The sequence below is a fragment of the Mauremys reevesii genome, linkage group 5 (assembly GCF_016161935.1).
Source record: "Mauremys reevesii isolate NIE-2019 linkage group 5, ASM1616193v1, whole genome shotgun sequence".
NCBI classification, from domain to species: Eukaryota; Metazoa; Chordata; order Testudines; family Geoemydidae; genus Mauremys; species Mauremys reevesii.
In genome coordinates, this window is record NC_052627.1 from 65,096,360 (window position 1) to 65,112,321 (window position 15,962).

Genomic DNA, 15,962 nt, shown 5'->3' on the forward strand with positions numbered 1-15,962 from the left:
GCAGCCAAGGATCAGTGGGGTGTAGGGCCATGCCCTATTTCCCTAGCCATGTTTCCTACACAAGCCACAGGGAGGGGACCAGCACAGGAGGCAATAATACATCAGTTCTATGCCACCAAACAAACCCTGAATACTAGGATAATTCTGCTGAGGCCAGATACATCAACTTTAGAGCCTCTTTGCATTAGCAGTACAGCCCACACACAAGCTACAGTGCAGCCTGCGTTGTAGGCATCCAACTCTGATCAAGAGTATATATTCAAATGTTCTTAGGAGCACTTTGCTTTACCTTATGTACCTTTTATGTATTACTTGTCATCTTCTTTTCATTACTGCCACTGTTTAATAGTATTATATACAAGTTATGGGGAACTATGACTAAAGATTCATATCAACTGAAAATAGGGGAAATGCTCACCACAGATTTAAGAAATGAAAAGAGTTAACTTGTTAGCATTTCCATTACCCAGTCTTGGATAAACAGAATGGATTTTATACGACTCTGTGCTCACTACAATTTTTGTCATGAGACTGATTCAAATGAATTGTAAACCCTGAGGGCTAAATCCTGGTCCTATTAAAATAAGTGACAGTTTTGCCACTGACTTCAATGAGACCAGGACTGGATTTAGCACACTGGGTAAATAATGATTCAGCTGCAGTAGGTGTCATGTTACAGAGCTGTACATCAATTTGTCTGCTTAATTGCCTGACATTCTTACACCTCCCATATAAATTACAACTGATCCTCAGAATACAAAATGGCTACCTGAATAATTTGTTTAAAGAAATGTTTTTTAAAAAAATTGGTTAATTTTAATTTTTACTGCAAAAGTATCACGGTCTAGTGAACTAAGCCCACTGCTAAAAAAACTGAAAACCTTAATGGGTACTTTAGAATGTTATAACATTTCTTTATAATTTTTAAACCAATCTATCCAATTCTATAGAAGTGAGGGGAGGGGGATGACAAAAAAAAAAACAAAAACAAAAAAGAGCTACCTCTCTAGCTAGTCCTTCCAAATGCTGTTGGATGATGGTTATAGTCCCTGCTGTAAAACTTATGATCTTCTGGAGCTGTTGATACAAAAAGAAATCTATAAAAATAAAACTTCCACAATTTATCCCTTTATGTAGAAAAATCATTTTTTAAAGCAAGCAAACAACTTAAACTAAGTCAAAAAAAGCCTCCAAATTTTGTTCTGTTTTACTGGTACTTGAGTGCACACAATAGTAAAAGATCTTAAAGAATACCTAAACAAAACCCCAACTGTTCAAAGTTCCTCGCTGCTTCTTGCATATAAAAGAGGTATTTGGCAGAGTGGAGTGCTTTTGTCACAACTAAACTGTGCCTCATGAATGGAGCAGAGGGGCTGTGCGTGCAAAGGAAACAAGAACGCAGCAAAGAACTGGAGAAAGTGGATCAAAGAGAAAAGGCATAAAGGCAACCATAGACTGAAGAGGGGGAGACATTGAGTTGTGGCAGAAAGGCCAGTTGGGCCCAGGTTTCGAGCTGCCTACAATGACATCTCTCCCGTGCTCACACCCCCCTTCACATCTCACTTTAAAAAGAAAAAAATAAGTCTAAGCCTCCAAACGACTTGAAATCTTTAGACTGGCCACAAAGATATACCTAAACATGGTTTGGGCTCTCATAAGAAATGGTTTGATTTTCAGGAGCGGTAAGCAAGTGGAAATCCAAGTGAAATTAATGGGAGCTGTAGATGCTCAGCACCTTTGAAAATTATGAAATATCACAAGATATTCATTAAAACTGAATTGTCACAATACATGGGGAAAATGCTACTTATGTGGCATTATGCAGGGTTATTGCATTGGTCAGTTCAGGCCTGCTTCTCCTCTTCAATGTGAGCAGGATCAAACCTTCATTTAGTTACTTGGCCCAATGACCATTAGAGTTAACGGGCACAGGTCCTTCCCAATTCACAGTGGGGCTGTGTAACTGGGTGGTTTGCTCCCTGTTCACCAAGGGCTGAGGCTAGCCAACCCTGATTACTAAAGAGATACACCTGAGTTGGATCAAGGGACTCCTCATCAAAAGCAGCAGGAAGCTACAGAAAGCATGGGTGACAGGAGAAGGAAGTTAGGGCCAGAGGGCTGAGCAGACTAGGCTAGAGGAAGAGCTCTGGGTGTCAGAAGAACCAGGGCTGAGTACAAACTTGTGTTATGGTCATGGACCATGAACCTTTTCTGTTATTAAGCTAGCCCTGGGTAGAGGTGCTATTAGCACCAAGAGAGACTATGTGGAATTCTTAAGTGACCTGCACGGCAACCCCTGGCCATAAGTGGATGCTCAGCAAGCAGCCGCCTTCTTGTGTATAATCTAGTATCTGCTAATTCACATCTTTAAAAATTCTTCCATATAAAAGAGGTGGGTGTGGAAGTTTGAGGCACAATTAACTTTCACACTTAACGAGTCATTAATGTATATATCCATCATAAAAAGATAGAACACAAATTAATGGAAACAGTGGAACAACTGATGAAGTAGTTAAGTAAGCTGATTATTCCTTAGATGTACAAAGTAGCTTGGGTAACATTTGTATGGGATAAGAACGGAGAACTCTGCTGGTAAAGAGAAATACCTATGAGGTCATCTCAATCTTTTGCATCTATATTATATAAGATGACATTTCAAAATTACTGAGTTAATTATCACTCGGTAAATTTGTTACCAGTTTTCTTTAGTTTATCTATTTGTGCACATGCCTAATGGCAATTTATTTTACTGTATTTTCTCCTTAGGTTTCTAATCCAGTGTAGTAAACACTTTCCCATTCTGAAAAAGATTAATATTCTAGCTATGGTTTAAACAACATGAAGATTTACACTCTTTCCTTGAAACAAACTCAAATGCAAGGCCACACAGTTCTCCTATTTATTTCATTGCATACCACCTAGTCAGTGACAAATTTCTGGTCTTCTTATTCTCACACCAATTTAAGTCTCAGCAGGCTATTGTATAATTTGCTCATGTATTTAATTTAAAACAAATATATGATGTTAGAAATAATCCTATGGTATCTTCTGAAAAGAAAGTCAGCAAGCTATTCCCTTGCTTTACTACAAAAAATGTAATTATGTCAGTAAGATAATCAGTTTTATTTTTAGTACAAACCCCTGTTTTCCAGGGTGTAACAGCTATTAATTAAAAAAAACTAAAATTCAAGATCTTAGCCAACAAATGGAACATTTACCAACTATTTTAATATATAGCAGAGCAAAACGTTAATGGTTCAAGTTACTTTTAACTAAATAAATATTTATAAAAATAGTGGCCCAGATGTAAAAGTCTGGGTGTCTACTTCAGGCATCTAATACAGTTCACCCAGTGGTAATCACTATCCTTTTTATAATATTTCAGCCTACATGATGATCATATCCAAACCAGTTGGAATTAATTTTGCAAATAAGACTTCAAGACACTCAAACATTATCCTAAAGTATTACACTTGCTGTGTTATTGTATGAATAGAACTTCATTTTTTTTAAACAAAAATCAAAGCTAATCGACTTGTCTTCCAAGACTTGCTCTATATAAACGTATTGCTCATGGCTCCATTATCTTAGATTCAGAGGTTTTTTAGGTCTGTTGATGTGTTTCATAATTTAAATACCAAATGAAAAAAGCTTTACATACAGAGCATTAATTGCCACAATCACCCTTGTATCTTATTTTAGAAGTTTCAGACACACTTGTTTTTCTGCAGTCTGCCTGTATCTCTACAGTTCTCAATGAGCTTTCAAAGTTAATTGCAAGTGTGTCATTGTTAGAATATGTTCAAGCAATCCAATTCCCTATATCAATAGGTGTGTCTATCTTAGTTGTTCCTAGTCATTTATTATTTTTGGAACTTTAAGTCAGTTTTAGAGTAACCACCACTCAATGTTTCTACTTTTCCTCTAAATATTATTAGGATAAAACATGTACTGTTCTCCTAAGCCTTTTAGCTAGCACTAACTTCTTCTGTGATTAAGACCTTTTCTTCCTTCCCCTGATAAGCCATAGACAATGTTCAGTTGCCTCTACTATGCCATTTCAAGTATTACTGTCCCAAACAGAGAGAATAATGAGATAAGGATATAGTTAATTAGGCTGCAAATTTAATAAATTATCTGGCAGTGACTTCTACAGTGCAGGTCATCATTGCTTCCACTTATGTGGAAGGGCTGTCATCAGCCCTCACAGCCCTCCCCACATGCTCCACCCATATGAGGGTAAAGGGGGGAGGGGCAGTCTCCTTGCTGTAGTAGACATTAGATACCCCAACCTCACCATCCTCAGGAGAAAGCATCCCACAAGTCTATATCCAATGCTAGTTTATCAGGGAACCAGATGTCCTATGGAAGAAGTACATGCACTGGACACCGGCCGCAAGAAGGAGACAGCAGTGAGCTTGTCTGCCTCCCCCCCGCAGAAGGCTCCCTGCCAGGTTCCTGATGGGGAGCAGATGTTGGCTAACATTTCCTTCCCTAATTGAAGTATACCCCTAACTCGGGTAATTAGCAAGTATCCCTGTTTCTGTGAAGATTTAGCTACCTCCCAACTCAGGAATTTGGCCTGCTCAAATCAAGGAAACTTAGTAGCTCCCTCCCACACCCTTTACTACAGCATTTTAGGTCAGTTTAAAGTCACCTGGCACAACTGGGACGTGGGCAGTCTGAGCTAATGGTAGGACCAGGAGTAAGGACTAGTGGTCAGAGCAGGAGTAGGGAGACATGGATCAGAGACAGAAACTTGGAGCCAAACCAAAGCTCTAAACCAATGTCATGATCCAGGAATCTAGTCATATAGCTGGACTCAGGGATCAGGAATCAAAGGTAAGAGCTGAAGAACTGTGTAGAGAGTCTGTTGTAGTAGCAGGCCAAGTACCACACACAGCTTCCTGAAACTCTCTACATGCTTAAATAGTGTACCTGGACCAGAGGCAGCATTTCCTGCAGTACTTGGTCTGCCAGGGCTTCTGGTACATTGATCTTGGCTCTACAGTAGCTACTAGGTGGTTGCCTGGAAACATCAGTCATCCAGATCTGGGTTCTACTCCTCCTGATCCCCCTCTTGGAAAGTCATGTATCTGCCCAAGGTCTCTTTGCCCTATGATTAAAATCAAACTCAGTCACAAAATCCCTAATTGATTTCATTCAAGCAAACAATAGAGTGGCAGCAACTGCCATAGAGTGAAAGAGACATCAGCTGGTCTCACAACAAACTCCTCCTTCCAGGCCAACTCAGGGTGGTCTCACCATTGAGGCCCAGCTCCAAACCCTTGGGGCAACTGGCTGCCTGCCTGTGTGCCCAGTGGACAACACTGTCTGCAGATCCACATGCCAGCTTACCTGTTTGGTCAGTCATGAAATTGGATCAATAGCAAAGTCACTCACACCATTGGAGTCAGTAAGCCCCTCTTTTAAAACTGCCACAATCCAAGTTTCTGTGATGGGACTCATCACCATGAAGAAAGAGGTCCATCTCCAACCAGCCTCACTACTATATAAATCCTTAATGACCTGCCTGGGAAATCTGCCTTACCACCCTCTTGTAGCTCTAGGGACTCACCTTGCACTCACCAAACTGTTTTTTCATCCACAGGCTCAAGAGGACCAATCATTCACCCTGTGTAAATCCCTTAATCTCATAGACCTGCCTGAAGTATCCCTTGCTAACCCAAGCATCAGTTCACCAGCCCTAAATGCTCCCTTCCCTGACCCCAAATAAAGCCACCAGGAATGTGGCCTTGAAAGAGGTACCTGCTGGTCACACTGGCATATCTGGCCAAGAACTTGCACCAGATCCTTAAGAATCTTAATAGTCATGGGTTGTTGGGGATCTTCCTCAGGGCCTTTTGCTAGAGATTAACAGTCTCCAATCTAAAATCCCACCAAAAATGATCTGGATAACTTTTATTCTACTATAAAATGTGATGCCTGATAAGTGACCAGGGATGGTGGTTGAAACTAGCATATGGTGCAATGACACCAGATACCGAAATACCTGCTCTTCAGAGATAGGCAGACCCATCCTCATCTGAAACTGCATTAAATTCCTTAAACCTTCATCATAATCCTAGATATTTCTATTGATCTCTTCACTCCTGATCGCTGCACTAGTCCAAGAGCAGTCATGAGCCATGGTTCCATAGGGCCATCAGCATCTATTTGGGCACCTTATTGACTCCTGGCACCAAGTCTCAAAATCTGTGCAACTGTAATCATTAATGATCCTAGGTATACATTTAGCAGTAACACACATGTTGTATGTTAACTACTGCAGGACAAATGCCTTCATCATCCTGAGAGATCTAGAGGACTGGCTATTGAATACATGTACCATCACCAAGTTGCCCCTCTAGAATTACACACTTATTTGTAAATGTTTGTCCTCAAACAGTCACTGCCACCAAAATGGCAAAGAATTCCAGGAATGTATGTCCTTTAATTTGTTTGTATCCAATCAGTGGGACATTTGAATATTCCATCTGACCTGGTTTAAAAATCCCTTATATCCAATGTCCCACCAATCCAGCTCAGTGGAATTTTATATTTGCGTCTAGCCCATTCCTTTCTAGAGTGGTGCAAATTTGTGTTCTGAACACACACACATCAATCAGTTTGAACCAAAACTGGAGTTCAAGTTTCTCACCAAAAACAAACAAACAAAAAAGTCATCTGGAATCAAATGAAGTGTTTTGTTTGATCTGAAAATTTGTTGTTTACTAATTGTTGGATGTTTTATTTATTTATTTTTTTAAAAGCAAAGTTTGGAAATGAAGTGTCATTTTCAAAATCTCAAAATGTCACTGTACAGTTTGGAAACCCCATCCTCTGAAATCCAGCTGCTATTTTTGGAACTTTTCTTATAGCAAGCACCTGTGGTTAAACCACAGCATTAACTGCCACAGACCAGCACACCATGACCCCAACAGATCACTTTGTGGTTGAAAAGCTGTTTGCAACAGATCTATAGCTGTCTGGTGTAGCCAGCTTCCACAGGGCATTAGCAATCTATGTTTGATTCAGGTTTTCTGGCATTGGAGGCTTGGTAAAGCTATCCACACAGTGCCATGAAGGTCTGTTTCCTCATTCTGAAGGTCTGAAGCCACTACTGGCCATCCCAGGTTTCCAAAACATGATCCCACCACAACATGCTGGTTCTAACAGCACCAAGAAGCAACAGTCAGCAAAATGGCAATATTGGCATTCATGTGTGCATATAATGTGAACTGAATGAATTGTCATTGAAGAGAGCTGACCTAGAAGGTTAATGTGTCAGAAGATACCCAACTTACATCCATCATCTCACCAAGCATCTACTCCACTGCATAGCCATTTGTCACACAATAAGGAGCAGGAGCAGAATCAGATGGAACAAGTATTCCATGTCTTCCACCCAGTTTTGCAAGGAATACCAGGGAGGAACAACATGATCAGGAACTGCCATCAGCAAGTGTGTGAAGGTGGGGGACAGTATCACAACACACAGCAAAGCAGTTCCTAGAGTGTCTCCCTGTGGTACACAGAACCCTGAGATACCACCCCTGAAATGGTAGCACCAGTGTCACATACCTACAGCGGCAGTGTGGACACAGGTGTTTGCGTCTACATAGTATTACGCTCATACCCACCACTGCACATGTGAGCTCTTCGGCATGGATATGGGAAGCACTCAGGAGCATTCCAAGTTCCAGTACTCAGGTATGGGTGCAAGTACAGATATGTCCTATGTGTAGTTATGAATCTACCTGTCCAACCTCAGAACATGCTCCTCTCTCTGAGAGAGACAGGGAGCTCCTGAAGAAGTGCACACCAGAACACTTGAAGTTGTGGCCCTGTAGAAGCACCACATTCTGTCAACCTCTCTGGATAGTGGAACCACACCAGTTCCGCTACATTCCAGGCAGGGGCGACTCTAGGAATTTGGCCGCCCCAAGCACGCCGGTCCCGCGGCTCCCGGGGACCTCTTGCAGACGTGCCTGTGGAGGGTCCGCTGGTCCCGCGGCTACGGTCATGACTGCGGAAGGTCCGTGGGAGCCGCCCTGCTGGCAAAATGCCGCCCCAATGCTGCGCTTGGCACACTGGGGTCTGGAGCCGGCCCTGATTCCAGGCCTTTCATAGCCTTGCTTGGGCTGTGTTTCCTATTCTAATTCTAACTAGTAATTTGACTTCAATATATTCACAAAGAAATAACCAAGATCGTAATTACATTAAAAATATCTAATGTCATCCAAGTAATTAGGATTAATTTAAACCAAGATCATTTTCATTCTTTTTTCCCCTATCCATAATCTCTAAATAAAATAGATGGATAAACAAACAAGTAGGATGAATGGAGATCAGAAGGGTAATTTTCAGAAGTTTTGAAGACAAACATTGTAAATATAAACTAATATAACATGAAGATAATTGAATTCTGATATACATTAATTTCTTTGCTATAGTTTGCAAATTCTAATTCTGTCAGTGTCTGCTTTCATCAATTCAAAATAAAATAAGCTAACAAACTGCATGCAGGTACTCCCTTGGCAAGAAAAATGTTGTCCAACATTCATAAGGTAGACCATAATAAAATGAAAAAGTCAATTGAGATGTCTACAGTTTGACACTGTTCAAGTACTTGAGTAAAGGTTCTGTCCCCAAAACCTTTAACACAGCCTCTTAGGAAAGAGAGTGGCTAGCACATTGAAGAACAGTGTAAAATAACAAGATGTTCTTGACACAGGTGATGGTCAAATTATTCTGATTATAAACATGTAGATTCCACTTAGGTGACTACAAATAATGAGATTTTATTTAAAAAAAATTACAGTGAGATGTAACTATATGTAATCATAATGGACATTTGACAATTTACAATGTTGGGCAGATTTGTCCTTTCAAAGAGACATAAAGATTAGGCTATTCACACTTACTTCATCTTTGCAAGTATTGCCAAGAGACAGGAAACGATTATGGATAGTAGCTGTAGCATGCCTCATGCATTTACTATATATAATTTTAGAATTATTTTGAGAAGTAAAAACATATAAAAACATTGAATTACTATCAGCTCAAGAGGAAAACAAAAGAACAAACAAAGACACAGTGCAGTGACTGGTTACAATATCAAAAATAACTAGCATCTTAAAAGTGATTCAATACAGCTAGATAGATGTACTACATACCAGTAAAAGAGTGGCCTCACCACTGGACCCTCCTTGTGGCTGAGCATAGCAGTTCTCTCCCCATCTGGCACCCTCTAGGTTCCCTCATCTTCCTGTGACTCAGCCAGGTCACGATTTTGTCCATCCCTTCCAGAGTAACAGAACAGTCCAATGTTCTGACAAAAAGAAGATCTGCACCCCCCAAGTCTGAGCCCCATAGCCCAAGCCCTTTCTTAGTCCAGGGCTTTGAATGTCCTTTCTCTCTCTACATTGTGCAGGGGCTCCATACCAACTCCCCCAGTAGCTGGTAGGGGAACCCAGGCCCTTCTACTATACCAGGTTTCAGCCTAGGGACCCCATAATCAGCAGCCAAGATCTGCTTTGCATAACTCCTAGCTGCAGTATTTCTGGATTTCTTCCTACCCAGCCTTGCTCAGGCTGCCTTGCTCACAACTTCTCTAGCCTTAACCTTCTAACAGGGCCAGGATACTTCCCTGAAATCCCCTAAACAAACTCCCAATCTATAAAATACAAACAAACCCATTTCCATCTTTCTTGAGCTTCATCTCACATACCACTCAGCTTTCCCTGGGGTCTATTCCCTGTTTGAATGCAACTCAGGGATCTCTCCCTAGAACTCCACTCCCTGCTTCCCAGCTAATCTTACTACTCTGTTCCCATGGCTTCTCTGTGTGCCTAGCCAGACTTCTGTATTCAAGAGAGGATCCACAGGCTTTCCCTCCTACGATTCCTCTCTAACCTGCTAGTCTTTGACACTCTACTCCCAGACAACACCTACAGAATTCTCCTCTAACCCCCTTTGCACTCAACTTCCTGTGTTGATACCACTCACCTAGCTAATTCCCTAGCTTGACTTCATCATTAATTACCAGGTGAAGCCAGGTAGCATAATTGGCCTAAGAGGCCCATAGTAACCCTTTCAGGGTACGTCTATTCTGCAATTAGACACATATGGCTGACCCATACCAACTGACTTGGATTCTCAGGGCTCAGGCTAACAGGTTATTTATTTGTGGTGTAGCTGTTCAGGCCCAGGCTTCAGCCCAAGTTCTGGGACCCTCCCACCCTGCAGGTTCCTATAGCCCAGCTCCCAGCCTGATCCCAAATGTCTACACTGCAATTAAACAGCCCGTTAGGCTGAGCCCTGCAAACCTGAGTCAGCTGGCATGGGCCAGCATTTTCAATTGTAGCGTAGACATACCTTGCACAGAGGTGCATGCCCCATCATTTCTGAACATTTGTTTATATTTTTAAAGTAAATTACACTTATGTTCAAGTCTTCTCATTAGAGAGACAAGATGGCTGAAGTAATATCTTTTATTGGCTCAAATTCTGTTTGTGTGAGAGACAAGCTTTCAAGACAAGTCTTCTCATCTCATTTTTTGTTGGAGTCGTTGTTGTTTCCACAATATGCTAGCAGAAAAGTTTACTGGCAAGAATATTTGTGAATTCTGGTGGACAGCTAATTTTGAAATCATAATGACAACTGTTTGCACTGGAAATCTGATTTTGAGATTTACACTCATCCAGAGTTAGAATAATCTGAGAACAGAAAATTTGCATGTGTTTTTTGTAGCCAATAAGCATCTTGATTTTTGAACTGTAGATACTGAATATTTGAACTAGTACTTTCAGAACAGTTTATAAACAGTACATAGTCTTGCATAGATTTAATGAACATATTTCTGAACATTTTGATCTCTTTTTATATATATAGATGTACAAAATAATTAATATAGGCCAAATTCTGTCCCTCTTTACCCCAAAGCTACTCCATTCACTCCAATGCATGGAGGTCACTCAGAGCAAAATGTAGCCTTCTGCTAAAATTTGTATAATAAATATACTTATTCATCTAATATGGGGTACTACAGATGTGGTCTATAAAAACTACATTATCATTTCAATTTAAGCATGTCTAGAGTTTTTAAAATTTCATTTTCTCTTTGATGGTGCAGCAACCTCTTTCTAATGAACAAGTTACAAAGGGCTGTCATCTGACATATTTCTGGGAGACCATTTGTTTTATAGTATATTCACAAGAGAGTGAAGAATGTGTAAGCTTTTAGTGTTATGTTGAGCTTTGTTTTCATTATTATTTAATTTTTATAAAAGGAGGTAAAGGAAAAGGAAAGTGTTCATCTTTTCCCATCTTTCAGCACTATCCAAAGAGAGAAATTATCTTTGAAAAGCAATTATGTGCAAATAAAAAGACGTGGAAATTTCTAACAACAGCATGCAGAGTGCACAGTGTTTGTTGTGAGACTCTTATAATCTAATTCATATAAAAAACAGGTGTCAAAAATTGATTACATACTATTTTGATTGATTAATCAAATCATTTGATTAATGCCATTGTTGAACTATAATCTGACAGTTTACAGTTGCTTCCACTAAAAATGTTTCTCCTATTCATATTATAAAATATTTTAAATTGTAGCATTAATCTTAAGGGAAATGTAAATATTCCTTCTATATTTTATGAAACAGATGAAGACATTGGAGTAGATTAGTCATGGAGATAATGGACAGCTATTTTTATTTTGTGAAATTTTAATGGTAAATGGCATTCCTATTTGTTATATATCTATTCCTGAACTTAAAATATGATTCTAGTGATAATTGCCCAGTGGCTGTGCTGTATGTGCAGAAAACTGGCACCCATGGAGATAATTTTGACAGACTAATTTTTCTGTATTTAAGCATTTGAGATTTGTCACATGTAGAATAATCAAGGGATTTATGCCCTAATTCAGCAAAGCGCTCAAGTATGTGCTTAACTTTTATCATGTATTGAAGTCTCATTGAACTCAATGGGATTTATGCATGTGCTTAAGTGCTTTGCTTAATCGGGATCTGTTTTCTCAAGCTCTTGACGATAAATGTGCTTGAGTGCTTTGTTGAATCAGGGCCTAAACACTAGTTTGTTCAACATTTGCTTTCAGAACTGGGTTCCCCTGAGACAAGTGGGACAAAGCCTCCTTATGGAGGCAGGGCTGGCTCTAGATTTTCTGCCACCACAAGCAAAAAAAAAAAAAAATCCTCTCCATTCTTTGGCGGCAGGTCCTTCACTCCCTCTCTTCCTCTTCGGTGGCAGCTCAAAGAGGAAGAGAGAGATTGAGGGACCCGCCGCCGAATTCCCTCCAAAGACCCAGGCGGGCTGCCCCAATACCGGATGGAGTGCTGCCCCTTTGTATTGGCTGCCCCGAGCACCTGCTTCCTTAGCTGGTGCCTGGAGCCGGCCCCTGTGTGGAGGCTCTATAACTTCACACTGTCTCTTCTTTTCTTCCCTCCCACTCCTCAGTCCTTTCAACAGATGTCCCCAACTCTCATACTTAATGGGAGTGCTTCAGTATGGAAAAGGAAAACACAATAGTTATTAGAGCATCACATTAAAATTATTCCTGTCCCTTTTACCTGTCCCTCAAATTGTATGTTTAGCTTTTAAAGTAGTTTAAGTGAGTAAAGGCAGCGGGGTGGAGGGGGAAGAGGGAATTTCTAGAAATTAACGCTTATTTTATGCAAAGTAAGCCTTGTTTTAAGTGGTTTAACTTTATGAAAGGAAATATTTTAGAAAAAATAGACCATGTTCCTGGCTTTTATATTTCTTTACAAGTCTCTCTCAACTCATCTATTTAAGAACATAAGAACATAAGAAAGGCCGTACCGGGTCAGACCAAAGGTCCATCTAGCCCAGTATCTGTCTACCGACAGTGGCCAATGCCAGGTGCCCCTGAGGGAGTGAACCTAACAGGCAATGATCAAGTGATCTCTCTCCTGCCATCCATCTCCATCCTCTGACGAACAGAGGCTAGGGACACCTTTCTTACCCATCCTGGCTAATAGCCATTTATGGACTTAGCCACCATGAATTTATCCAGTCCCCTTTTAAACATTGTTATAGTCCTAGCCTTCACAACCTCCTCAGGTAAGGAGTTCCACAAGTTGACTGTGTGCTGCGTGAAGAAGAACTTCCTTTTATTTGTTTTAAACCTGCTGCCTATTAATTTCATTTGGTGACCCCTAGTTCTTGTATTATGGGAATAAGTAAATAACTTTTCCTTATCCACTTTCTCAACATCACTCATGATTTTATATACCTCTATCATGTCCCCCCTTAGTCTTCTCTTTTCCAAACTGAAGAGTCCTAGCCTCTTTAATCTTTCCTCATATGGGACCCTCTCTAAACCCCTAATCATTTTAGTTGCTCTTTTCTGAACCTTTTCTAGTGCTAGAATATCTTTTTTGAGGTGAGGAGACCACATCTGTACACAGTATTCGAGATGTGGGCGTACCATGGATTTATATAAGGGCAATAATATATTCTCAGTCTTATTCTCTATCCCCTTTTTAATGATTCCTAACATCCTGTTTGCTTTTTTGACCGCCTCTGCACACTGCATGGAGATCTTCAGAGAACTATCCACGATAACTCCAAGATCTTTTTCCTGACTCGTTGTAGCTAAATTAGCCCCCATCATGTTGTATGTATAGTTGGGGTTATTTTTTCCAATGTGCATTACTTTACATTTATCCACATTAAATTTCATTTGCCATTTTGTTGCCCAATCACTTAGTTTTGTGAGATCTTTTTGAAGTTCTTCACAATCTGCTTTGGTCTTAACTATCTTGAGTAGTTTAGTATCATCTGCAAACTTTGCCACCTCACTGTTTACCCCTTTCTCCAGATCATTTATGAATAAATTGAATAGGATTGGTCCCAGGACTGACCCTTGGGGAACACCACTAGTTACCCCTCTCCATTCTGAGAATTTACCATTAATTCCTTTGTCTTTCAAAGTTTAATTTTCATACTAAGATGGTGAAAAACAGAGAGTTGTAGTATGGCAGCCTCTTGTTTTATAGGTTCAAGATATGAGAATGTGAGCATTTATTGTAGACTCCACATTAGCTTCAGAAGGTATGGAAATTGTTATATGAAACAACAATGAACTAGTGATGGTCAACTAGGCTGTTTACTGGATTTGTATTATTATATTCATATTAAGGATGCCCTACACTCAGTGCTCCCCCCACTCCATTCCCAAGAGAATATCAGCCCTTCCCCATGTGAACCTTTACCCAATTAACCTGGTTTCTTCATTTACTTAGAAGTGACAGGATGGCAATCTATATTTTTACTAATGTGCTAATCCCTGAGGTTTTTGTGTGGCTAGCTGGTTTGTTCATCAAAAATCCAGGAGCCAGGTATTCAGCAGGTGTAAACTGTTACCGTTCTATAGAAATAAACTACCTTACTCTGAAAATTAAACTAGGAAAGAAAGACCATTGAAGTCAATGGAGCTATTTACAATTTACACCAACTGAAGATCTGCCTCCTGGTAACAACAGGGCCAGGATCCTGTCCAACAGCCCATTCTACCTGGCTTACAGGTGGACAAAGAAATGTTCCTCCCTTTTTAATTGACCCTTTAGCATACTGGGAGTGAGAAAGCCCAGGGCACACTGAGCCTAACAAGAATCAGTTTCTGGCATCAGCAGATTTCCATAAGCCCAACATTAGGGCACCTCACTTCTCCTAACTTCCTAACATGGTTTACAAAAAGCACCAACCAGGCATAATTCTGTCTGGGCAAATGAAATATTTGTGAGCTGAATATTGCTTTCTCTGCTTTATAAACTCAGCACACCTATATACATTTCTCTTATCCCTAAAATGTGCTAAATTGTCAACAGTATAAGCTAGTTTAGCTATAATAATGGTTGGAAGTAGACAGGAAATCCTTAATATTAACAATACGATAGCTACTGCTAGAGAGCTCAGAAGAAAATATATCCTAAGTATTGTGATTTATTGTGCTGTTTATCTTTTATTTGCATGCTTGATGGGAATTTTATATTATAGCGTAAATAATAATAATTTGGTATGGCACCTTTAAATATCACCAACATTTTCCTGGAAAAAACATTGTCCAGTAAATTATACTATATTTTAGTTTGCATTATATCTTTATGCGAAAATCAGAGCCATTTAATAAACCTTCTTAAATTGCTTATGAATCATTCTAGCTAGACTAATCAGGGTCTTTCTATGGTGAGCACTGAAAAAAAGTAACGTGAAAAATGTATTGAAATGTATCCAAAATTTTACAACCACAAAGATTTATGAAATATTAATATACACTTCTCCATATCAATTGAAGATTGAGTGTCACCTCCCACATCCTTACAGTTGCACAGCTACAACATTCAGCTTTGCTCAGTGGTTCTTTCACCTTAACTGTATAAAAGGTGACACTCTTGATCTGCCAAGATAGGAAGGAGCATATACAAATATTTGATCTAAGATAATGGAATGCTTTTGTTACCGCAATAAATAATGTAAGGTATATGCATGCTTGTAATGTAAAGAACATTCTTGTCTTATTTCTGCAGTTGAAGAATACTGTATGTCCCGATGTCATTCTCCTAATCAAGAATAGAAAATTAGTAAGATATCTGCATAGAGCTAGAAATGCTCCTTGTTCTAGAAAAATTATATGATTGCTTTAAAAAGTTTGCCATACTCATCAGTTTTAAGAACCTTAGGGTTTATTTATTGGCAATGAAGAAACACAGTAAATGTTTAAGTGCTATGTAGGGTTTATTAAATCTGACTTAAGAAAGTTATTTATACTTCTGTTATGTGGTTTGTTCATATACATTTTCTCTCTCTCTCATTCCTTTAGAGTTAGATAAAACAATTATTTTTGTGTCATTAGGTGGCTTAGTGACAGTGCCTTTTGCTATGGCACTGAAGACCTGGCTTCAGAACTGCTCTCA

At 39.7% G+C, this 15,962-nt stretch overlaps 1 protein-coding gene across 4 annotated transcripts in view; it reads right to left on the reverse strand.

The window, feature by feature from the left end:
* Window positions 1-15,962, reverse strand: part of FSTL5 (follistatin like 5) — an 879,952-nt gene that overhangs the window by 576,485 nt on the left and 287,505 nt on the right. For 3 of the 4 annotated variants that reach the window (XM_039541914.1, XM_039541911.1, XM_039541916.1), the window contains exons 1-2: window positions 9,919-9,931; window positions 9,180-9,305 (exon numbers count right to left, since the gene is read on the reverse strand). The exons of the other annotated variant lie outside the window; for it this stretch is intronic. In XM_039541914.1, the coding sequence (XP_039397848.1) occupies window positions 9,180-9,226 (47 nt within the window). In that variant the 5' untranslated portion in view covers window positions 9,227-9,305; window positions 9,919-9,931. Of the gene's footprint in view, window positions 1-9,179; window positions 9,306-9,918; window positions 9,932-15,962 lie in introns of those variants that run through there. 4 annotated transcript variants of the gene reach the window in all.